Source organism: Phocoena sinus, chromosome 6, assembly GCF_008692025.1.
Source record: "Phocoena sinus isolate mPhoSin1 chromosome 6, mPhoSin1.pri, whole genome shotgun sequence".
NCBI lineage: Eukaryota > Metazoa > Chordata > Mammalia > Artiodactyla > Phocoenidae > Phocoena > Phocoena sinus.
In genome coordinates, this window is record NC_045768.1 from 103,505,565 (window position 1) to 103,532,212 (window position 26,648).

The 26,648-nt window shown below is 42.6% G+C and overlaps 1 protein-coding gene across 6 annotated transcripts in view; it reads right to left on the reverse strand.

Annotated features, from left to right (window-relative positions):
• The window catches only part of EBF2 (EBF transcription factor 2), a 194,822-nt gene that overhangs the window by 21,711 nt on the left and 146,463 nt on the right, over positions 1–26,648 (reverse strand). For 4 of the 6 annotated variants that reach the window (XM_032635537.1, XM_032635540.1, XM_032635541.1 and 1 more), the window contains 3 exons: positions 21,521–21,638; positions 19,878–20,008; positions 18,836–18,962 (listed from right to left, as the gene is read on the reverse strand). In XM_032635537.1, coding sequence (XP_032491428.1) covers positions 18,836–18,962; positions 19,878–20,008; positions 21,521–21,638 — 376 coding nt within the window. Of the gene's footprint in view, positions 1–18,835; positions 18,963–19,877; positions 20,023–21,516; positions 21,639–26,648 lie in introns of all 6 variants that reach the window. The other 2 variants (XM_032635542.1, XM_032635538.1) reach the window with 1 other exon arrangement.

The following is a 26,648-nucleotide window of genomic DNA, read 5'->3' on the forward strand; positions in this document are numbered from 1 at the left end:
AATTAAGTCTGCCATGGGTAATAGAAAGGTCTCCAAATTTCAGGATTATTATAATTATTTTATCATTTCTGCCTTAAGTACACACACTTATCATTCTCTGCTCACTCACAAATAATCAGAAACATTACACAATCAACCATTTCCCATCCCAGTTTCTTAGGAAGACGATAAAGTACCTTGACATGCTTTTCCCTGCTTCCCTCTTTGCCTCCTTCCCCAGTATACCTTCATCATCTAGTAATTCTTCTCCTAAACATCACTTTTTCTTAATCATGCTCTTAAATATTTACGTTCATACATATATAAACCTTCTGTGAGTTTATTCTCATAAAACCCTCTTCTTATGCATAATAGACTTTCAGAATTTTCAATTATGTTTTGTTACACATACATTCACTTCATGTCAGGCTTCACCAGATACTGCCAAGTTCCATAGGAGCAGAATTCACACTTATTCTGTTTTGCCACTGTGTTCTCATTGTTGGAGACAGAGCCTGGCACATAATAGGCACTTCGTGTCAGCACTTGTAAAATGAATGAGTGAGGGAATGAATGAATGAAGGACCTATTTTGGCATTTCTACTGTGCTAAAGAGTTTTGGGGGTTGATTCCTTTATCCTTTGTCCTTCTTTCCTCTCCCCCTTTGCTTTTTAAATTTTTGTTGCTTATATTTTATGGTTTTAAAATTAATACACGATCAAAGTAAAGAAAAAAGATATAAAGGGTAAAACAATAATCACCTGCACTCCCATTAGGCAGCAGTAAACACAGGAGGGTGTATTTCCTTTTTAATCTTACTTTTTTTTTTTGCGATACGCGGGCCTCTCACCGTTGTGGCCTCTCCCGTCGCGGAGCACAGGCTCCGGACGCGCAGGCTCAGCGGCCACGGCTCACGGGCCCAGCCGCTCCGCGGCACGTGGGATCCTCCCGGACCGGGGCACGAACCCGTGTCCCCTGCATCGGCAGGCGGACTCTCAACCACTGCGCCACCAGGGAAGCCCAATCTTACTTTTTGCATATATGTTTTATAAATATTTGTTTCTTTTATTTGAACTCTCAAAGCAACACCTTTGATTTAAAGAAATTATTAAAATTTTTAAATAGAGAAGCAAAAATAAAATCATCCATAATCTCACCATTTTAGAGATGATCTGGGTTGACATTTTTGCTTATATCCTCCAAGATTTAAACACACACACATACTTAAAATTATTCAGAGCATACCATTCACACCATTCCATAACCTACTTTTTATCCATTTAAAAATACATCAAATTTTCCCCCAGGTTATTAAATATTCTTTTATAACATTATTTAAAATTCCTGCATATTTTTCCATGACATGGTCTATAATTTATTTAAATGGCTTCCTAATGTTTGGCATTTAACGTGGTCCTAATTTCTCACTATCAGAGCAAAAATCATCCTTTGTGCATAACTTTAATTCTTTCAATTGGAAAATTCTAAGCATTAGAATTACCAGAGAAACAATTATGATTCATATTTAAGGCCTTTCACACATACTGTCAAACCACTCCTCAGAAGAACAGATAAACTTATACTCCCTCCAGCAAGGCATGTGGTCATTTTAACTTACATTTCTTTATTCGTCAGTGAGGCGGACTTTTTTTTCTTATACTTGCTGATCATTTTAATTTTTTCTTTTATGAACTGCTTATAATACTTTCTGCACTCTTTTCTATTGAGAATTAGGCCTTTTTTTTTTTACTTGTAAAAACACTTTACATATCAATACTTTTAACGCTCTGTCACCACGTTACAACATTATGTCCAAATCTGTCCTTAGGTATTACAGGTAGAAGGACCATCCCAACTCCAAGATCTGGCAAGTACACATTCACACATTCACACACAGACACACACACACACACACACACACGGGGTGGGGGGGGGTGCTTACACATACAGGTACATATACGAATTCTTTAGGTCCACCAGTAAAATGTGTACTGTTCATCGTACAGGTAATAAGATTTTTGGTTTTCATTTTTTGCTATGTATTTCACTTTTTGTTGATCTTACTGTGAATATGATTACTCCCTCATCATATTTTCTAAGAGTTTTACTAGCACCTAGAAACACTTTGATTGTTATGTGTCTGCACAGGCAGTGTGTGTGAGGAGAGTGTGTGGTGGTATATACTGTAGTCATTAAGAGAATCAGCTTTAGAGTCAAGTAGATCTTGGGTTTAAATTCCAGCTCCACCATTAACTTCTGTGAACTTCTGTTTAAAATCCATCTCATGGGTTTGCTGTCAAAATTAAACGAAACAATGTGTAGCATGCCCCCAGCACAGTTCTTTGCAGGTAAAAGATCTTAACCAATAGTAGTTGTCTCTTATTTTGTAACCAAACCCTTAACAGATGTACTTATTTTTTCTGTTCATTCTTAGGTTTGTACATTCAGAGCATCTGTATGTGATGATCATTTTGTCTCCTTTTGATAAGTATATTAATTCTGTTTAGTTCTCTGAATCCCATTCTTGTATTGGCTAAAACTTCCCAAAAAGTGTCTGAAGAGAGGATGACTTTTTTTCCTTTAAAGTGGGAATGACACTAACACTTCAGCACCAAACGTGATGTTGGCTATTTGAGATAGATATTAGTTATCATGTTTTTGTTGTCGTTGTTTTTTTGCGGTACGCGGGCCTCTCACTGTTGTGGCCCCTCCCGCCGCGGAGCACGGGCTCCGGACGCGCAGGCTCAGCGGCCACGGCTCACGGGCCCAGGCGCTCCGCGGCATGTGGGATCTTCCCGGACCGGGGCACGAACCCGTGTCCCCTGCATCGGCAGGTGGACTCTCAACCACTGCGCCACCAGGGAAGCCCTCACTGGTTTTCCTGAATGCACACCGCCCTGTTTCACCCCTGCCGCTCCACTTAGGCAATCGCAACCTACTTTGAGGACTGCTCAGCTTCCTCTGTCCGTCTGATGCTTCTTGTTGCCAAGGCAGTCTTCTGCTTGCCTATACATTCTTCCTCAGCAACCTCATTAGTGCCCCCAGGATTCCCATGTCAGGCCACATGCTATGACAAATCTTTACTTCCAGTTCAGATAGCTTGCCCAAGATTCAGCCTTATTTATCCAAGTATTGGCTGGAAATGTCCACCTGGATGACCCATAGATTCCTCCCATTCAAGATACCCCAACTACTACCCCAGTAGTATTCATGCTACTCACCCTGAATAGCCATGAGCCATCAAGAAATCATGCATTTCATTAAGATTTTAAATGTTTTAGCATAGAATCTAATAGAATATTTGTTTAAAATTTCTACTCTTCTCTTTATGACTCTCCACACAGTCCCTCACCCCGCACCAACTTTGTTACAACATTCTGAATAGTCCTGTTTCTAATTTTGTCTTCCTTTAGTTCCAAAGAGAATATCCTAAAATTTCTAGGTGATTGAGTATTAAACTCTTAATTATTTATTCTAATTAATTGCACTGGATTCAAAAAGGTGGCCGGCAGAACGTCTGCCTTTTGAAATTTATTAAGTTTTTTGTGAATTCATATTAGTCTTGTCTGTGTTCCACGGGAAATGCTTTCAATGTATTATTTAATGTATCTTTTTGATCATATTATTTAACATCTTTTATACATAATTGCTACTATAAATTTATCCTTCCACATGTTCCTTGTGTGTCTAATAGGTTTTTAATGTATATGTTTTTCTCTAGTGATAGGAAGATGCACATCCTATTTTAATTTAAAATAGTCCCTCTGGCTTTCTATAAAAGTATTTTATTTTTCCTAATTGTTTGAGTCTATGGAGCCCCTCCACATATAAAAACTGTTGCTTACCCTTAATCCCCACCTCATCCTCTGTACTTCTACATTTTTGTTGATGGTTCACCCTCTTCAGCTAATATTCCTATTATTAGATTTTCTATGATCTGTCCCTTTAAGACATTAACTTTCATGTTTATGTTAAGCTTTGTCATCATATTAACAATAATTCAGATACTATATGTTTAATCGCTTTTTCTTCTGACCAGTGGTCCTGTGGTACCGTAACTTTTCCTTTCTTGCATTCCTCACTGATCAGTTCTCCAGCAGTCAGCTTACCTCAGTAGGAATAAGAACCGAATCCTGTCGGGGCCCTTGAAATAAGAGAATGTCTTTCTGTTTTCCTCACATATTAATGACAAGTTCTCTAGACATGGAATTGTTGAGTGTACTCTTTCCATTCAAGATCTAGTTTCTGCTGTGTCGCTTGTTCTCACTGGGGGAGGGATCTGGGAGGTTTTGTCAGGGTTTCCCCCATTATTTCCTGGCCCAGCTCTTCTTTTCCCACGAGCGGAATGTCACACATCCTCCAACACAACCCCATCTGCACACATCAGCACAATGGCACAAAATTTCTGGCATATTGATGAGACCAGCCTAGCTTCACGCACGAATACCAGATTTCCCTTATTTTTATGTTTTCTTGAAAATATTCTCCAATATATCCTGGGGATGGGGGCCGATTAAACACTTGTACTCAGATTACCATCTTACCCAGAAACACATGTAAGAATAGCTGTGTGTATAATTGGAATCATTCCGTAAACTGTTTTTTTTTTTTCTCTACTTAGCACTATAATGTCAGCAATTTCTGAAGACTTTTTCTTTAATAGTAGGATTTTTAGTGACTATAATACTCAATAATGAAAATTGTTACGATCTCTGTTAGAATGAAGGTTTTACTATGTTACAGGCATTATGCTAACACCTTTTACATATATTAGCCCATTCAATCCTCATTACAACCCTAAGACATGGATTTTATCCCCATTTTAAATGCACCTCCAGGCAGTAAAGGTGGGATCTGTACCCTGGATTCTATAATTTCAAGGCCTGTGCTCTTCACCTTTTCTGCTGTAGAACCAGAGATGTCATTCCAAGTCCCCGCTAGATATGCCAGCAGCCCCCGGGCCAAAGGCTACCCCTCTGTCCTTCGCTACTGGACTGGAGTTGGCCAAGGGCAGAGTGTTGAAAGTGGCCATGCTACCCTCTGCTTCCACCCACCTACTCCCTGCACCCCCTTCCACCCCTCCCAGGCTTCTAGCAAAGGACAGATCAGAGAGTGCAGCCCTGCCCAGAACACTGAGGGTGAGAGAAGCCCCATTTGGTATCAATCAGCAAACACAAACAGCGTCCCAGCGCTGCGGGGTGAGCAGACTTAGTGAAAAAATGGTCTAAATCAATCATAGCCTCGTCTTTTCTCAAATATGCACCATTTCATTACCTAAGATGATGATTTTCTTACATGGAGAAAACGGAAATTTTGTTTTTTGTTTGTTTTTTTTCTTTTTGCGGTACGTGGGCCTCTCACTGTCGTGGCCTCTCCCGTGGCGGAGCACAGGCTCCGGACGCGCAGGCTCAGCGGCCATGGCTCACGGGCCCAGCCGCTCCGCGGCATGTGGGATCTTCCCGGACCGGGGCACGAACCCGCGTCCTCTGCATCGGCAGGCGGACTCTCAGCCACTGCGCCACCAGGGAAGCCCAGAAAATGGAAATTTTAAATATGGGTATACTCACACTGTGCTGAGCAAAAAGTACGGGAATATCCCATAAGGCAGAGAATATAGCCACCCTCCCCACGGTCCCCGCTGTCTCCATGACTGTCCCTGGTCCTTCTCTTCCATGGGCACGGGTAACAGGTTCTCGCTCCCTCTCACTAGAGCGCTAGCGGTCCACCCGTAGCCGCCACTAACCTCCTTATTCCTGGGTCCTTACTGCTGCTCACAAAGGAATCTGCTAAAGCTGGGCTCTAATCGGCACACATAAGGCTTTCTCTCTCATAGACTTTATCACACAGTGGTACCCACCGTTGTCCCTGTTAGATGAAAACCCCCAGGACACAAGGGTGATGTCTGGTTCATCTTGTCTTCCCTCCCCTCCTCGCTCCCCACCTAAGTCAGAAATAGCAGACTCTCCTGACCACACTGGGTTAGCAATTCACGTTTTAAACTGAATAAGCAAAACAGACATACTCATCTATTTCTCATGTTGAGTGTTTTCTGGAGGCTCCTGCCAAACTTCACAGGCATAACCTGTGGATGGGTTCTGTGTGTATCCAAGATGAGAAAGACAGTGACACACACACCGTCACGTATATCTATATGGACAGGGAATAATCACACGGATGTGCCTGTGCAGACACACACACCACGCCACTTAAGTGCCATTGTGAGGTAAAAATCATGAAGTCCAAACCGTTTACTCAACACCAAACTGTACGAGGAAAACTCAGTCAGTCCCTCAAGGGTTCAGCCTTCAAAACATCAGGATTGCACTGGACAACGTGTACTCTGGTTCCAAACTCACGTCGCATCAGGTCAGTTGTTCGGCCTCACCTTGAGTCCCAACTTGCCCCCTCCCCTCTCCCTGGGTGTTCTTTGACTTTTCAGGCCTGGTGTGAGCCAAGTAAACCTCAATTAGCTAATGAGGTGCCCGAGACCAGCATCAAGGCTGTCTCTAAGGGCCAACCAGATCATGAGCTGCCATCATCAGTGTGAATTTACAGCCTCTGCTACCACATGGAGTGTGGGGATGGTGTGAAGTCCTGCCAACCCCTTGGCTGACGGGGACATAGAGAAATGCTGGCAAGGCAAAAACACAGTAAATTAAAAATATGCTTCAATGTATAGGCTCTATTTATCTATGTCTTTCTTTAGTAACATACCATGAAGGTAAAAGGTCATATCCCCACTGAAATATAATTTATATTTACCTTTTATTAAATAATTATGGCATGGCATGAAGTTAAATATTACAGAAGCTAATCAAGGGGGAATTCAATAGAGAAAACTCAGACATGAGAATTTCGCCTTTGCTATACATAGAATGTCTTAATCCTCCACTGGGAGTCATTCGGGTTTGCTTAAGGAGTTTAATAATACACATTTCAACTGCCACAGAATCTAAATCCCCTTTGGATCAGCCTTGGAAAAACTTTCATCAATACCTTGAGATTTCATAATATTTCTCCTGAGAGCTTGGATCTCACGTGTCATTTCTTATTTTGATTGCAGGGATAATATATGAGGTTACTTACGTATCTCGGACCCAACGACTAGATATAAACTATAAGCAATGTGTGAAGGGTTCCTTTTATAAGTAAATAGTATTTAACTAAAAATATCTACTGGGAGCCACTCATTTAAAAAAAAAAAAAACTGGCTGTTGCTCAGTATTAATTTTCCCAAAGCGTTGGTGAGATGGATAAATTCTACATGATTGTTTTTCCTTAAGAGGCGTCACAGAGAGAATATAATGCTTACCCCAGCTTATGCCTCTACTTCTGTTTCCCAGAAATAGAGGGAACACTGGCTAACATGGAAAGGGGACTCTTGGTTAGAGTTCTGGTCAACCCTCAACAAAGACAGTGTTGACTTTGTAGGTAGGTGGTCATTTCTGCCACTGACCAACAGAAGTACTTATCGCAAAGGTGGCAATATCAAGGGCCGATTGAGTTCCTTTACAGAAATTTGAGAGGAGCCCAAGAAGATGATGGGGTGAGGGAGATCTGAGTGTTCTGTCAGGCTGCCACTCTGGGATGTTGGCCTGGGTTGCAGCTTTCCTCACGAGTAAGTCTTCAGTTGGAGCCTAGGACACCGCAGAGTCCATGGATGGCCATCAAGAGGCCGACAAAAGTCTAGAAGTCCGAGCCTAGTTGTGTGTCTGCAGCTATGTGCATTTATCTGCAGCAAAGGATCTCCACTCCTATCACAGAGACCACGGGCCACTAAGGGGTTCAGGCCACAGAACTAGAGGATCTCTCCAGTCCTAACTCTAAATTCCAACCTTCTCCAAGAATAAAGCAAGCAATGGAAAAAGAATCCTGCTCAAGAAAACTAAAATCTATGTAACGCAACTGCCAGATCAAAAGATGGACTTTGATGTGCAGACTGAGGAGAAAACATGCATGAGGAACACCTCTCTGTACAGCTCTGGTCAAAGACAGTTACTCTCTATTGACAGGACAGGAAGGAGTAAAACAGCCTTGTTTGCCTGGGGAGGAATCTGCATGCACACAGACTAGCTCCTGCCCTCATGCCACCTTTAGGATGTCTCCATTCCGCTCCTCCCTCAGTGTCTATGACTTCAAAGTGCTTCGATCTTAACGTATCGATTCCTGTGAGGTCTGCCTTCTTTGTGCTATGATTTTCGTTCCTCTCTTTCTCTCCCAATCCTTCCAATTTTCTCATCTATTCATCTACCTTCTGCCATACTCCTCAGGTGTCCAAGATTCAAGGCTATGTGCCATTGGCATTATAATGCTCCCAAGTTAAATAGTTTCATAGCATTTGATGGTGTGGTGGAGATAAAGCTGGCCTTTTCCTGGGATGCCTTAATTCCTAACCCTGACCAATCATACCACCTTCAAGGGCAGGTGGACTTTGGTTTATGTCTCTGCAAAAACAAAAGGTTGGGCTAAATGGCCTCTAAGACCCCCTGTAAGCTCTCGCATTATATGATTCTAAGACTATTACTTAATTGGTGCAGTGAAGTTCTTCCTTGAGAAGTGGAGATGGGTGGAGTTGAGGCCATGGGCTGTTGGATTAAGTTGTCTTTAACCTTTGCTACACTGAAATCTCTCCCTACATCCATTTGTTTCAATGTAGCAAAGGTTCAGTGTCACCAATGTAAAAAAAAAAAAAAAGAACAAAGATAACATAGGAACACATTATTAAGAGGTGGTACCTGCCTTTGTGGATACAGGAATGAGAACACAAGGTGAGGAACAGCAGTGCACAAGAGAAAGATTAGACGGAAGCCTTTGATATTTAATTTTAAATGAAATATTAATTTAATATTTAATTACGCTTTGGTTTCAAGAAAAACTGCAGCAGCAAGACAGATTGTTTGAAGAAGGGAGTAATATACATGGTTAAGGAGACAACTGTAAAAATTAAAAATAAATTTCAAGGGTAAATCTAAATGCCACCACGGAGCAGTTATGAATATGCTCTGCTCTCTGTAATGTGTATTTAGAATATTATAGCTGAGACTACCAGGCCATTAAGAGGCTGTGATGTCTCTAGTGAAACAACAGCCCCCTATTCTGGGGTCTCCAACGGAGACATCATTCCTCAGACTCAGCCGAATGATGGATCTGAATTTTACAGGCAGTGGGAGTTTTAACTTCAGTAAAGCTACAGGCTACCAGGAGGGCTCTTCATGCGACCTGTTTCTAGTGCAAACCAGGAACAACTGGTACTTGGGCCCCTTTATGATATCCGAATTGGGTATTTTTAACTAAAAATCAGATTCATTTCTTAAATGAGATTTTTTTTTTTCAGGATAATGCTATAAGAAAAAAAAAGAAGAAATGTGAAGTGGGTGAGCTATTAACAGCTGTCATCCAGCGTGCACACCTGTGCAGTGTGGCTCCGTGGAAGCAGGACCCCACGCCCCGTGCCCAGCCTCGGGGAGGAAGCTGTGCAGGGTATGATGTGGGCGGCAGGGCTGTGGAAACATCTAGGCCTCCCATTGCTCCTCCCAACTGCTGCCTGGTTTGGGCCATTTTCTTGTTGATTAATGCTTTCGCCCAAATAATGAACAGGGAAATCAAATGCATTTGTTTGTGCTAAAGGACTTGAGGACACGGGGAGGGGGAAGGGGAAGCTGGGACGAAGTGAGAGAGTGGCATGGACTTATATACACTACCAAATGTAAAATAGCTAGCTGGTGGGAAGCAGCTGCATAGCACAGGGAGATCAGCTCGGTGCTTTGTGACCACCTAGAGGGCTGGGATAGGGACGGTGGGAGGGAGACGCAAGAGGGAGGGGATACGGGGATATATGTATACATATAGCTGATTCACTTTGTTATACAGCAGAAACTAACACACCGTTGTAAAGCAATTATACTCCAATATAAAGATGTTAAAAAAAAAAAAAGTAAAACATAAGAATTGTTCTGTGAAGGAGTTGACGTGGATCCTTTGGCTTCTACTTGTTTCTCCATAGCCAGGGTGTTTTGTCAGCTTCTAAGTTCAGTGCACACCTTGGGAAGCAGCTCCTGAGCCTGCACCTGGGCCAGCTGGGCCCTGTCGGCCTCTCCTTTGAAAACCTGTTTCCCCTGCAACCCACTTGCAAACAGCACCCATGCTCTCGGGCTGCCTTGGCCTTCTCTGTCACCTAAAAACCCTGATTTCTAATCTCGACCCAGATATGAAAGGCATGATATGGTGGGTCTTTCAAGAAGAAGCCACCTTTTACAGAAGAGAAGGCATGCAAAAAAAAGTCCGTCCTTGATCAAACAGCAGTGAGGAAGGAAGCTACCAAGAGTTCATCCCAGGAGCTCTGTATCCCACAGCCAAACACTTGGAACAGTAAATTTTGCTCATGTCTGTATATTCCTATACAAAATACATTTGCATGTCTATGTAATTTCATCCTCCCAGTAAGACAGGTATCTTCCTGTGTTTTAGGTTAGAAAACTAAGGTGAAGAATAGTTAGGTGGTTTGCTGGCAAGTTCAGACTCAAATTCAGGCCTCTAAACTCCGTGTCCCTGACTTCCATTCCAATGCTAAGTTGTCTCAAGTTTAATAACCAAGTGGAGTTCATACTTTTTTGGCCTTCTGCAATTTCAGTTATTCATGAAGAGGATAATTTCTATGACTTCTAGGGAATTCAAAGCGCTTCATGGGCTCTAAGCCTACATATCACGCTGAAATAGAAATATCCATTTAGCAATCTGGAACACCGGGGCACGGGTAAGGCATCCTCTGAGCCCCCTCCATGCTCACTGGCCAGGCCTGTCTCCCGTGCACTTCCTCAGAGTAACAGCCAGAGAGCCAAGGCCACTGGCATTTGCCAAGTAAAACTCCAGATGAAGCCAAATGATGGCCTTAGCGTAATTTCTTCGAAGAAGCTATACATTCTTGGTAAGTAGCACAGTTCAGTGGTTAAGAGCTCAACTTTGGGATAAGACTGCTATGTTTGGACCTAGCTTGGTGACCTTAGGCAGACAGGATTCTCATGTATAAAACTGAGATACGAATGGAACCGTTAACGTGGGAAAAGGTGGTGATTATATGAGCTCGAAAGACAGAGCCTGGCCCTACGTGCTCAACAGACGACAGACGTGATCGCTGAAATGTTAGCATCATTTTTTTTTTCTTATAAGTTCTGTCCGAACTTAACCAGCAATCAAAGGTGAAACCCAGGCTCTGCAAAAGGTCATAGGAAGATACTGAAAAGCTGTGCACATCCCCCCATGCCCTCAGTGACCTGCCATTCACTCATGCGTCATGGTTTTTCACTGGTTTCTGTGGATGGTACAGATTTTACAATTGTAGACGGTGGAAATTCTACCCCCAAATGCCTTGTTCCAGACTTTCTCTCCCTGCATCCTCAAGACAGACAAGAAGTACACTGAACAACCAGTAACCATGGTCCCATTGGGTGCCCCTACCAGGATTATATTTCTGCACTGCCAGTTTTTTGTAGAAAAGTCTGCAAGGGGTGTAGGGGATCTCTTCCCCACTAAGCCTCGGCTGGTACCGTCTCTAGGTCTCAGACCAGACAGAGGAAATGGGACCTTTCCTGATGAGCTAGATTCTGGTGTGGATCTCTTGACTCTGCTTTAGCAAATCGTGGCCGGAGGAAAATAGACCTGCAAAGTCACATGTGTGAAGAAGACGTGTTGCTTTTCAGAGCCCTGGTGTTGTTTATGCTGTACTTGGCAGCAACAACTGTGGGAAGCTGATGACTGCATTTTGTCTAATTATACCAGGTAAGTTCCACCTCACGGGCTTGGGTTTATTGTGGTGGTGCATCCTTGGATACAGGAACCATCAACAGTTGGACCATGAACCGTAAGATGTGTGGGGTGGGGTGGCGGCTGAGGGAGGGGAGGTTTTCTGGAGGCTGCCTTCCTACCTCCTGCTTTTTGAGTCTCTTCCTAGAAGATTCCACCTGAGAGTAAATACTATTGTGTCTGTGGTGTAACGACTCAGTCTCAGAAGAACTGCCCCATGTTGTCGAATACTTTACAAGCCAGGAAGTCACTGCAGCAGCCTGATGAGCAGGACTCAGGTTTCCCAAACTCATTTCTTTGTTTAAAACACAGATTCTCAGACCCTCCCAGAAGAGTACAATTCGATATGTCTGGAGCGGGGCCCGATTCTTATCCTCAGCCAAATTCGGGAAACATCTATGGGTCATAGTATAATTAGCACCAGAGCTTTACATATGAAGAAAATGAGGCTCAGAGAGGTTAGGTGACTTGACGAAAGGACAAACAAGACATGGATGACACAGCCCACATCCAAAAACAGGTCTTGTGGCTGAGTCCGCTGCCCCTCCTCTTAGATTCCATCCCATCCCGGAATCTCACTCCGTCCCCACTAAAAGCCTCTAGGTTCAGGGTTTCCCTTTCCTCTGGAATCGATGTGATATTTCCCACCTCACCACGGAGCTGAGTGATGTGTCTCAGCCTTCAGTGGTCTCTGAAGCATCTTCCTGTAGTAGCACCGGTTGGGACTGGAGGATTTGATTCCCAAGGGGCTCACAACGTGTGGCTCTGAGGCCAGGCTGGCTGGAACGCCTCGCAGGGAGAAGGCCACCACGATCCTGCAGGCTCCCTGGAGGAGGCCCCAGCCCCATCTTCAGTCACCAGGGGAAGCCACTGCCTTTCTAGCTGTTGGTCTAAGATTCCCAATGGGTTGTAAATTAGCTTTACATGTTAGTAGCTGCTAGCTGAGTGGACCAGAAAAGAGACCACCCATCCATTTCCTGTGGTGTCTGGTCCCCTCTTTGGATAACATCAGCTGCTTGTCTCCACCAACCCGAGTCGCATTTGGCCCAGGAACCTCAAAGTGGAAGTGTTTAGGGAGAGTGACCAGGCTCATGAGCTATCCTGGACCGTGTTTGTATTTCTGTTTTCTTCTCTGACTGCGAAAGCGTATACTCCTGCATCCCTACTCTTCTCACCCCTAACTGCCTCCCAAGGTCCTTCTTTCTCAAAGGCGAGAACGATGAAGTTCCACTGCTTCATCTGGAAATACTTTCTTTGTACCTAAAGAATCAAGATTGCCGATGTGTGTTGTTTCAGTATTTAAAGGTGTGATGCTAATTTCTTATATATTTTCTTCATTTAATTTTTAGTTTAAAATTACTTCATTTTGTTAGAAAATAATAAATATAAGTAAAGAAAATGAAAAAAATTAAATAATATCAACATCCAAAAGCCACCATTGTTAACACCTTGGTATGCAGGCTTTCATACCTTGGGTTTTTTAATGCAACTACTCTTTTTCATATATATATATATAATTGGACCATACTGTACATACAGTTTTTAAGCTTTTTAAAAAAAAAATCACCAACATATTTCATGTAATTAAATGTCCATCCACAGCATTACTTTTAATATCTAAAATGTGTTTCAGTGTAAGGGTGTTTTGTTATTTATTTAATGAGTTCCCTAATGGACACTAAGAATGCTTTTAATTTTTCACGATTATAAACAGTGCTCCAATAAACAACCTTCAGGCAAACTCAATTACTTCCCAAGTATACATTCCTAAAAGTAGAATTGTTGGGTTAAAGGGTACGTACACTTTTTTAAGGCTAGTAGCATTAGGGTACTCTCCTGGAGCCATCTACCTTCCTGTAGTTGCCTTAATTTGCTTTTATTTGATTATTAATGTGGTTGGGATTTTTTAAAACATGTTTATTGCTTGATTATATTCCTTCCTGAATTAACTCCTGATGTTCCTTGCTAGCTTTTTTTTTTTTTTTTTTTTTTTTTGCGGTACGCGCGCCTCTCACTGTTGTGGCCTCTCCCGTTGCGGAGCACAGGCTCCGGACGCGCAGGCTCAGCGGCCATGGCTCACGGGCCCAGCCGCTCCGCGGCATGTGGGATCTTCCCGGACCGGGGCACGAACCCGTGTCCCCTGCATCGGCAGGCGGACTCTCAACCACTGCGACACCAGGGAAGCCCCCTTGCTAGCTTTTTAAAATTAATCTTTATTGGCATATAGTTGCTTCACAACGTTGTGTTAGTTTCTGCTGTACAGCAAAGTGAATCAGCTATACGTATACATGTATCCCCTCTTTTTTGGATTCCCTTCCCATTTAGGTCACCACAGAGCACTGAGAAGTGTTCCCTGTGCTGTACAGGACGTTCTCATTAGTTACCTATTCTATACATAGTAGTGTATATATGTCAATCCCAATCTCCCAGTTCATCCCACCCTCCCTTCCCCCCCAGTACCTTGCTAGCTTTTAATTTGGGGGGGGGGGTTCAACTTAATTTATAAGATATCTAATCTTCACCTGGCTATCCACAATGCATATAACATAATGGCTGACAAAGAGTAGGCATAAAATGAAGTTTGCTGAACAAATGAATGAATCTTTTTATATGTAAGATAATATGTCATAGGTAACAAATACGTTCCCAGTCTGTCCTTTTCCTTTTGATTTAATGAGGGAAACTTAGACATGCAAAAATTTTCTTTTTATGTAATCACATATTTATGCTTGGTGGTTTCTGTCTTTGGGATCAAGATAAGCAAGGCTCAATTATAGTAATTTTTTGAAATGCCTACATTTTTAATTAAAAATATTTAATTCAAATATGTTTCAGTTTATGATATGAAATTAGATATCTAACCATTTTTTTTTAATGCTTAACTAGTTGGCCCAACACCGTTTGTTAACTATTCCATATTTTCCACATTGACTTGAGATGTCTCCTCACCCAAACAAATACTTCTGTATTTATACTATTCGTGTGTACAAAAACTGTTTATTTTTAAGTGTTCTCTTCTGTTGCATGACATTTCTATATGTTCCTGCAAAACCCCATATTCTTCTAATTATTGAAACTTAAAATAGGTTTCAAAGTCTGGTAGGGCAAGGCCCTCTCATTTTTCAAAATGCAGGGTCCTACTTTAGCACCTTTACTTTTACAGGTGAACTTTTGTAAAGTTTCCCCAAACATTCTGTTGGTACTTTGATTGGCACTGTGTTAAATTTATTCATTAATCGACGTCTTTACAATATTAAATCTTCCCACCTCTCCGCCAGCTGGAAGTATTTTGTCCTTCCTCTGAACTCCCTTAGCACTTTATACCTTTTTAAAAATCACTTTTCTAAGCTATACCCACCCAATTTTTCAAACCTGAAGCCCGAGAGTCGTCCCCTCCCCTTCCTTCCCCAACCTTCACCCCATCCAATCAATCATCAAGTCCCGTCAATGTTACCTCCTAAATTTCATCCACTTCTGCCTGTCCCCACCACCAGCACTCTAGTCCAAGCTGCCATCATTTCTGGCCGGGTCCACCACACTGGCCTCCAACCGACCTCCCTAGCTTCCAAGCCATTCTCACTGCTGCAGCCAGAATACTCTTTTAAAAGGCAAATCTGATCATGGCACTCCCAGCTTTAACTATTCCAACAGCTCCCCATGGCACTTGGGATAGAGCCAAACAAGCAGGCTCAACCCTCTCTTCCAGCTTGAACCCCACCTCTCTTTAACATTCTTTCTTCCCTGTTCATGGTTGCCATCAAACATATCCCATGTTCTTTCCTACCACAGGGCCTTTGCACACACATACTGTTTCATGTGTTTGAACTGTCCTTAACCTTCCCTATCATTTTAAGATTCCTCTGCCATATATCCCCAGCATCCTATACAACTCGTCACATTTGTAATTCCTTGTTCAAGTCAGCCTCCGTGATGATAACAGTAATAGCAATAATAATATTAATAATATACACCTTTTGAATAATAAGATACAGTTGCTCTCTATTTCAAATGCTTTACGTGCAGAGGTGCTCTAGACCTGGTGTGTACCAGCTCATGAGAGCAGGTTGTTAAATTTTCAGGAATGCTGTGAGCTAGCTGATGTCATACTGGTAGCTTGAAATCAGCCATGGTGAGAGTACCTGCACCATGGAAATCAGCAAATGCTACAAACCAATGCTCCCCCACCCCTTTTCCCTGGAGAGCTGGCTGTTAGCCTTTACCGGCACACCACTATTGCCACGCACCGTATTAGCTAGTCATCATCACAGGTCTGGAAGGTAGGTAGCCCATTTTCTAGATGGGGAAACTAAGAGGTTAAGTCACTCCTGCAAGATTTAAAACTATGTAGAGGCCAGCCAAGCTGTGCGTCCAGCCAGTCTGACCCCAAAGCATGAGCAGTTCACGTTTATTTCACTATATCATAACGTTGAGGAAGGAAGGTGCCCCCTGGCCTGACTGGTCTGCAGCGTCCCCAGCACAGAGCACAGGGCTGAGCGGAATGCGCACGTCCAACTGATATTTGCTTCGGGAATAAGTCAACGATGTCTCCGCACATCAGGAAAACAGAACTATTTGCCGACACTGCATTGCTAAACAGAAGTCACCAGACAGGATGGCCAGAGCCCTGAGTCCTTGTTCTGACTCCACATTGAATTCAATGGGCAAGTCATTTCTCCCTGGGTTTCAGTTTTCCCACCTGCAACAGAGGGAGTTTGACCAGATGCTCTTCGATGTCTCATTATCTCTAAAATTTCTGGATTTACATGTAACATAACATCTATTATTTTTACTGTTATGTGGGCTCCTTTTTTTTAAAATCAGGCTTATCCCCACCTCTCAGGCTGTCATCTGTTCTCTACCTGAGACACTTGCCCCCAATTCATTGACTGCCAGGTGCTATTCTAGCTAACACTGGTGAACCAAACAGAAAACCCAGCCCCGAGGAGGTCCAGGGACAGAGGAAATGTGAATGGAGAGGACAGGAGGTCAAAAAGATAAGGACGGAGGCAGACAGATTTCCACACCTGCGATACATGTCTCTGCTCAATGCCCCTTCCTCAGAGAGACCCTCCCTCATTCTCTATCCTGTCCTTGTCACTATCTGAAATTATATCATGTATGTTCTTGTTGTCTGTCTCCCCCTCTAGAATGCAAGCTTTATTAAGATGGGGGGCTTTATCTTGCCCACTTCTATATCCCAGAGCCCAGAGCTGTGCCAGCCCATGGTAGGCATGTAATAAATGCTCATTTAAATGATTCAAAACCTATGTCCCTTTGGAGCTAGAATAGTAAATATTTTATTGCAACTGCAATAGAGTCTTCCATAGATCCACAAAAAAAGGTAACTCAACCAAGATGTGCCTATCACAGAGAGAAAACCGCAAAGGCAAAATGTTAAATATATACCTAAAAATCACCCTCTTCCACCTACTCCTAACTGATACCTAACCCGACATTTACGCTTAAACAAGAACAGGAGGTTAAGTCCAAATGAGAAAGAATACACTATAAAATAATATTATTAGAAATTCATAATATGTTTGATATAGTTTCTTGATTTCTGTATTTCTTTCTTTCCCCTTATCTTCTCTTCAAAACAACAATATTCTAGTTGATCTCCCTGCCCTCAGCTGTTCCCCTGACTAACTCAGTCTTTATATATCAACAGCATTCGTTTTTCCTAAGATAACAGCTTTGAGTTACTCTCCCTCACATAGGAACCTTCAGTGTCATCCTAGATCTTGCCAAATTAAGTCCTAGCTCCCATACAAGGCCTTTTTTTCATTTTTTAAAACTGCGGTAAAATACACGTAACAAAATTTACCCTTTTAACCCACTTGCAAATGTGCAGTTCGGTAGTGTTAAGTACATTCACTTTGCTGCGCAGCCAACCTCCAGAACTTCTGCATCTTGCGAAACTAAAACTCTGTACCCGTTAAACAACAATTGCCCCCGTCCCCCCAGCTCTGGTTACCACCGTTCGACTCTCTGTCTCTATGAACGTGAACTTTACGTCAGTTCCCCAGGCTTTACTTCACGTGACCCTGCTTTACGTCTTTTTTTCCGTCTATTCCCCCAGGCTTTTCGTCACGTGACCTTGTTTAATATCACGTGACCCTGTTTTAGGCACCATACAGAACTTTTGAGCTGTTTTATGGTTTCCTTCCCTGCCGTGCCTGGCTCATCTCAGCTAAGTTCTGGTATAAGTTCTACCTAAACGGATCCCCACAGCTGTTGAACCAGCCTCCTCTCCTCCAGATACAAGCACACGTCACCCTTTGCACCTTTGCACGTAGGAGTCCCATAGTTGAAAGTCTCTTCCTTTTTCTCTTTACCTATCCAAATCCTCCCCATCCTTAAAAACGGTCTTCAGTTTCATCTCCTCCCTGAAACCTCATCCCACTACTCTAGTCCACATTAAAGTCACTCTTCCTGAAACTCGTATTCCATTCCCTGGAAATACTAAGCATTTTTGAACACCCTAATTCTCCTGGTGTTCTGTGCAATACACCATTGCCTCTTCCAGTAGTTTCTAAATTTCCCAATAGGGACCGTGTTCTCTATGTCGTTGTCCCTTTAACCTGGAAAAAAGTAGTAGATACAATGTAGGCATTCAACAAATATCGAACCAATTAGATAATTTCTACTTTCATAAAATTTTTAAATAATTTGAATCACTCTGCAGCATCATTAGGCAACTTTCTTGAATCCTTTTCAAGAGAATTTAGTTATAGCCAGCAACTTTGTTGAATTTTTTAATCTGATTTGCCTGGATAAAAATCTATTCTAGCATGGTTCCAGCTGAATTAAATTCATAAGGATGGACTCCTGAAATGAGGTGCCATGACCGTCTCCCAGACTGCAGAAATTGCTTACATAAAATACAAATTTAGAATCAGGTTCACATGTCCCCTTTCAATGCCTGTCACCCAGTCCACACTTCCCACACCAGCAGAAAGACCCAGAAGAGTTAGAATGATTATAAAGTGTAAAGAGTAGGAACTAGAGCAAAGGTGAACCAAGAGCCAGTCTCCCTTGGAATCATTTTCTCACCCACCTGTGTAAATGAACCTCCCTGGAGCTCCTTTGCAGAACTGTTTGGATTTATAAGATAATGTCACTTCTACTACTCCAGGAATGTGCCGAGGAGGAGTCTGCACTCTGATGGCGTGAGGAGTTATTAGCTGAGGAATGAACAGGCAGAGAAATAAAATACCTATTATACAAGTTATCAGAGAGATACTGAGCACAAGACCATCTCCTGCTGCTACCCCCTCCCCCGTCCAGGGCAAACTGGTGCACTCATGACCCCCCAGATGCTTTGAATGCCCTGTCCCTGTGTCTCATGTGTTTCTCTCCCTCACCCTGGAATTTCCTTTCAACCCAACCTGTGTACGCTTCCCTTCCTATAAGCCCAGCTCAAGTCCCTCTCACCTCCGGTGCCCCCCCTCAACCCCCGTCCCTGTCATCATTCCCTTGTCTCATTCCTACACTGCCATGACCTCACAAATTGATCTGGCGATTTCCATTACAAACTCAGCACTGTTACATATCTTTTTGTAACTCGTTTTGCTGTTTTTCTCATTATCACAGTAGAAAAATTGGAAATTACAGAAAAATAAAGAGAAAAATGTTAACATTGCATAACCCAGAGACAACCGTTATTAATCTTTGGCATGTTTCCAGTACTTTTCTATGGTTGTGTGTTATATAATTAGATCTTACATCCATAGATACTGTTGTCCTGGTTTTCTTTCACTTAGCATTATAGCATGTGTTCCCTTTTCCTGTATCATTAAAAATATTTCAAATAAAATTTTTAAATAAATGATGACACTTCATCATTGAACCATTCTCCTATTAGCCAGTTTCTAATTTTTCAGAATTATAAACAGTACTGCAGTGAATATTTATCTTTTTAAGGGATCCATGCCTGCAGTAAATTGTGGCTTCCATGTCTTTTAATCCTGGTGCCCCACTTATAATAGGTACTCAATAGCGTGTGTTCATGTTGCTGGCACTGCAGAATTACTAGCTTCCCCAGATCAAAACAACCTTTGGGGCAAAGAAAATCAGGGAAGCGAGTTGCCTTTGCCTACCTCACTCCATACAAGCATAGTCCCAAACACCACTTGGAGGCCATCAAAGAAGTTGTCCCCAATGATGATGACCATGGCTCCTCCGGTGGTCCAGCCTTCACTCGGGCTAATGGCTTTGATGCATGGAGTAGCTAAGAAGATAGGAAAGAAGGAATCAGGTTTGCCCTTTGGTGGTTGAAGTTTGGAGTTTGGGGGCTGGCTGCTCTTGGTCATCTCAGAAGTTCAAGTTGAGCTTTGCTGACTTGCCATCATTCCCTAACTTGTTGTTGGTTTTCACCAGGTCATTAAAGCCTAATGAGTTGACCACTACATATGAAAATGGCTAATTGTGCAAAAGGTGCTTTTAAAACTCTGTTGTTTTCACCATATTTTTATAAGTTGGTCACACTACAAATGTGTAAATCCCTTTTCTCTCCCCACCTCCTCTGTCCCGAGATGTTAAGATCTACAAGGTCTGTTAATGTGCTAGAGAGAGGAGAAAGCAAAATCTATCAGAGTTGAAGGTTTTTTTCATCTCTATCAAGAGACAATTTCTAATCACTTTCCTAACTTTGTAGGAAGGATTTTCCCTCCTTCTTCCATATGTTCAAGGCCTCTGGACTTTACATCCCAACAGGAACCCAATATGGTTTTCAGGCCATAACTAAAGTCAATCCATCACTCCATTTCCAAAGTTGACAGGGTCAAAGGTGGAGGAGAACTTTGGCAGGACTCCAAAAACATGAACCCCCTTTGAACAGCTAGTCAATCACATCCAATCAGTCAAAAGAAACTGGATGGGTTCCTAGTTCTGAACCCTGGGATTTTCTTCTCCCCTTTCAGTGCCCACTGTGGGAGAATTAACACCACTCCAAATTCTTTACTGATTCAATCATTTTCTTTCAGTTCATTAATTCCTGTTTGAAACGACACAAGACACATTTTAAGGGCCAAGATGGGGTGGGGTCTGGTGGGCAGTATACAGCAAGACATCACACTAAAATAGGAGCCCCATTTAGCCATTCATTCTATATTACAAGAGTTGAGTTGTACACTGATGAGTTGAGGAGTGGGGAAAAAAGAATGTAGATGGGATTTACTTAGGTTTGTCAGTTATCTTCCTCGATATACTTTATTTTCTTGGACAACTTGAAGTTTAACAGTTACCAGTATTTCTAATTACTTGAACGCGCTTGGAAAACTACCCAGAGCAGACCATGATTCCTTCTTGTCCAAGCAAACAAAAATCAATTAGTGTCAGTTTCATTCTGCACATTGTTTTGTTTTGCCCACAATCTGTTTAAGGGCACGTCTGACACTTATTCATACACGTCTGGCACGGTAATGTTCCTGTTTAACTAAGATGTCATAGGCCTACATTTGCCTGAAATGCCCCTCTAGCAAAAAAAGAAAAAAAAGAAAAACCCACAGAACTGAATGAAAGGGCCGGTGAGGCACGGGGGCCTGAACGTTGGCTGGGAGATGTGTGGGGCTTACATGAAAGCAGGCAGAAGTCACTGTTTACAGCTTCATTTTTAAATCCACATGGTCTTGTGTACTTTCTCCACTCCTACTCAGAGACATCAATTTGAAACTCAAACAAGGAAATTTGTGGAGAACATCATTTGTCTGCCAGGCTCAGCCTGGACAGCAGAGAGCCCTACCTTCCGATGGGTCCAGCCTTCTCGCTCTCCGCCCGTGCTTTGAGTTGTTATGAACAAACATGTTGTCGGAAACAGCCAGCACGTGTCCATCCACGTTCACCGTTGTTGACAACACGACCTGCAGATTTCAAGGATAAAGGGGGGGCGGGGGGGTTGAGTTAATTTCTCAGAAAGTCCTAAAAGTTGCAAAACTCTTTTGCCAGACTTCCGCATGGCTAACAAGAGACGGACCAGAACTTTGGGATGAGCCATGCTCCTGGCATCTCAACGGGTTAGCCTTTTCCTGTAACAATAGCAGAGCGTCATGGAAAAAGAGGCCGCCTTTCGCCCATGTGCTGTCACGTATTTGTGCTCCAACTATGCCCAGGTGACGAAGTGTGGAAGCTGGCAATCTGACTGACTGGTTCTAGGAAACTCATCTCTATCAAAGGACTTGGACGATCATTCCCAGGTGACCCTTCGGGCTGCAGTCAAGGAGCAGATTGTGTGTGGTCAGGAAGCTAAGACGGAAACACCAGCTGGGAGGTCATTTCTCATTTCTCGGGAATGGGTTCTTGAACATCTGACGTGTGCCAAAGTAACGCTGGGGTATGGACATGCTGCCTGATGTCCTGATGTACCTGGTGTCCCCCATGCTGGAGAGCAGCGGCGGAGATGCTCAGACCTTGGGTGAGAAGGTAAGGTTTCGGAATTCAGTGTTGAAAATGTAGGACATTTAGCATCTAACCAGACGAAAGGGAAGAGATGGGTGTGGAGTAGTGGAAGGGCATGATGTAAAGTCCAACAAAACGGAACTCAAATTCCATGCCTGCTACTTCCTAACTTAGAACCTTTGACGAATTATACTTAACCTTTTCGGATGTCCACTTTTCTTATCTGTAAAACATACACAACAATGCCTATCTTGAGGACTGAATGAGATCAAATAAGGATAAAATGAGAAAATAAATGTAAAGCATTTATGGATGAGTTCCCATCCTAGTTGCCTCGCCCCTGCCTTGTTTGGCCAGTCGATAGGACAGAGGATATTACTCATTGAGCCCCTCCCATAGTCTAAGCTCTGGAGGGGAGGCTCCAGCAAGGGGGACTCAGGGGCTCGGTAACCACAGAAGTTACAAGGCACAGTCCCTACCCTCAAAGAGCTTACTTTCAGGTTGGAGAAACATGGCAAACAAGCAAAACAAGTAGCACACAGAATGAGGTCAGATTGGCTGCTATGTGTGTGCCGAAGATCAGGGTGCAGGAGAAGTTCAAAGAGGTGGCGATCAGGTGGAACGGTGGGAAAGCACAGCAGAAATGCATTGACTTGGGCACATCCACCACCTACTTACTGACCCAGGAAGGTGAGTCATCCTAGATACCAGTCTACTTGTTAGTTACACATGGCATTTTTTTTTTTTGAGAAAGGAACTTGTTACATACATATTCATGTGTATGTATAGACCCGAGGAAAGGCATTGAATAGATATATAATGAAGAGCTGTGTCTAAAAATGGCTCTTCCTGTCCACTCCCAAATTAAATTCACTGATACTCTACTTGGAATTTTTCTGCCATCCCTTCCTTACTTATTAAACAAAGTGGGGACAAACCTTGACCCTGCCTTACCTCTTAACATGAAAGAAGATTCACTGGACAGCACTTAAAGTTTTTTTTTACTATGAATTATTTCAAGTAAACAAAATAAATATAATGAACCCCCTTTTGTTAGAGTGAAATGTACATGTGTTGAAATGTACAAATCTTAGCTGCACGATTTTGACCAAGGGATACAACTAGGTAGTCCACACCATATCACAATACAGAACATTTCTATCTCCCCAGAAAGTTATCTGGTGCCCCTTTTCAGTCCACCGTACCCTCTACCCCTTGCCAAGGCGACACTCTCCTGAATTTTTTTAACCTTAAATAGGATTTCAGATGATATCTCTAAAAAGAATTTTTATATATATTGTAATATAATAAGGGTTTGGGAGAACCCCTAAAATCATGGGTCCACAAAGTATTTCACCTAGCCTGGTGCCATGGCATAACAGTGGCACACAGGAATTTTTACATGGACATAAATGGCTGTAGTTATCAACTCAAAAGCATTCACTGAGCTCCGGGTATGTATTGGGTATTATTATGTCAGGCCCTGGAGATTCTAAGACCACAGAACAATGTGTTCCTGGTTGGCTAGTCTCTCTCCCACACTTCAGCTCCTCACTTGTGAAGGCACTACCGATTCGGTGTCCCTGCCTCGCTGTGACACCAGAATGAATTTAAAGGAAACTCCGTTGTCATTCAGAAAATTATATCAGTGTAATTGCTCACAAGTCAGGGATGCAGCCTGTCTAGCTCCAGGTCTGTTTTCAATTGTGTCCATGTTAAGAGTCTGGGGAAAGGCCTTCCAGAAAGTTCCTATCCTGCGGTGGCAACCGTAAGACAGAGACATCCATCACTCCCTGCAAGGGCACGAGGCACAAGCTCTTATCAGGGCCTCTCAGCAGAGCACAGGATGGAATCACAGTCAAAGAGAGAGAGGGGCTGAGTCTCCTAGTCCTGGGGTTAAGATGGACACGAAGGCTGAAAGCAATCACCTCTGTTTCTGCTTACCCGCAGAAAATAATAGGACAAAGCGGAGTAAAAAAAAAAGAGGAATCGGATCACTTTTATAAATTGTGTGCGTGAATGGATTTTCAAAGACGTAGCTGTTAAGATGCAGGGGTGGCAAAGAAGGTAGGCTCCAAAATCGCTCTTAGTCTTTGGCTTTGTAACTGGAAGGATGCTGATTTCATCACATTAGTCAGGTAAGACCAAAGAAAGAGTATGCCTTAGTTTATATGCATAAAATACCACATCCACTCCTCAGCTTAATACTTGCTGGTCCCTTGATCAGGAACACTGTTCCCGTCCTTCAACACACAAGTTAAAAAAAAAAAAAAAAGACACAGCTGTCATCCCTGGAAAAAACTGAAAACGAGAGGGTGCTTCGGGCTTTAACTGCTAACGAGCTGTGCTAGGCGCAAGGAGGGGAACCTCAGCCTGTGTGAAGATTATGTGGATGTGAAGAGCGTTCTCTCCGAGACCACGTTAATTCATTCCACAAGCTCCTTGTTATACTGTACTTGAACGCTCCTCGTGCATTCCTGCCACAAAATATGGGGCTTTCTTGAGCCAGCTGATTTCATCATTCTCCATTTGGGTGGAGTGAGACTTGGTTCCAAAGAGAACATTTCCCGAATGACATACCCTGGTGGTTCAGATGCACTTCATTATTTTCTATTAACAATGGAAATAAATTTTAATCTCTTGCTGGCTAGCGCTGGCCTCTCATGACAGCAAGGGAATTAACCTGAATTATTTCAGTGTCTGCAAAATTTATTACAAGATTTTAAATTATGTCCAAATGTATGTGCGTGTGCCTGTATATATATAGATATGAGGCAAGTTCCCGTTTTTAATATTCCAAATATCTTAGACTTTGAGGGATCTAAGAGAGCCTGCCAATTTAACTGAATTTATAAAATGTAAAGGATTTGAAACTCCACCACGTGAAACCAGACATGTTTGGTGGTTGTTCTTTTCTTTAGGAATGGTTGTTTTTCTTATACATGGAGACACACACAAATATTGACTTTTCCATACACTCACTCTCCTTCTGGAAGAGTGAACTGCATTATGGAGGTGAAGATACACTTGGTGCGTTCAAAGCTTTGGATTTAACTTCCTTCACTGTTTTCTGATGCATGATGACAACACTGATATTATTCTATTCAGAGAAGTTAAAGTTTCTGAATGTTTGAAGACTGAAGGAAGTAGACTGTGCATTCCAGCATCGTCTCCCTCCCAGGCCTTCCCCTTCCACAAGCCAACTTCTTTCCCCCAGTGAGTATTTCCTGGGTCACGAAGGCTGACCTTTTCCATCTGGAATCAATCAGTCAGCCCCTGACAACTTCCTGAAACACCTCACTCCATTTCCTGTTCTCTCCCCCTTCTCTCTTTCCCCCTGGTTTGCTTCACTCTTCAAAACTGCAGGCCACAGCAGCTTAATGTTAGAGGGTCAGACACAGTTAGACTCCAAAACACTACACAAGGACACCTTTGACCTTCAAAAATCTTTACATCTTAGCTAAACAAATCAAGGTCAACATTTCTTACCATTACCTTGTTAACTATTTGTAGGCATCTTTGCCAACCATCTTCTGATCACAGACTCATCAATACCGCTTGTTCTCCTGAGATCAGAAACTGATCTGTTTTAGAAGTAGCGAATTTGGTATTGACAAAATACCATTAGTATTTTAGTTTGAGGTACCTGAAACTAAAAATCTCGAGTATTATAATAAACATATGGAGAGTATTCCATCCAAAAAGACTTCTCTGTCTCATCAGTGTCTCCTATCACCTAAACCTGATACCTAGTCTTTTATACAGCTGTCAGACTCTCTTGGCACTGCCACTCTGCTGGCACAGCCCGAAAGGATGCCAGTTAGGAATACAGATGTCCATAATTTGTGTGGGATGGACCCCCAGCTTTTGCTGTTGACACTGGTGACAGCTTTCATTTGTTTCTCAAAGTTGGTGTATCTGTATTTCAGCTCAAAGCTCCAGTAGGAGAGTCTGCGGATCTGAAAACTAAGCCATTGTAGACTAGAGCTCTCCTCGACTGGTACGCTTCAACTCAACGCAAAAGCAACAACCAATCATATTCACGCAAATATCACTTATGACACGGTAGCTTTCATTCAAGGTGTCAAGAAAGGAGAAGTAAGAATCTATCGAAATTGCTTGCATTTTTTTAAGCGAAAGTAGTTTGTCACGCTTTGCCATTCCTCATTTTGTTTAGCGTGATCTCTAATTTTTGGTGAGGCCAGATCAATAAACGCAGACCAATTGGTGCGTGACAGCGTAGGTTCCCTTTTGAATCGTCCAATTAAACTGCAGTTTTCGCTGATTATACAGAAGTCGAAACGTGAGTAAAAAGTTTGTATGTCCCCTTGAAAACTACAAGAAAGTTTTAAGAACAAAAGCTACAACTGTGTGAGCAGCCCGCTCAGAGTACTCAAGAAAACGGATTGGCTTCCTCAAATTATATTTTCCTTCTCATTACCCCAAAGCACTCCCATGTCCCCCACTCTAATAAT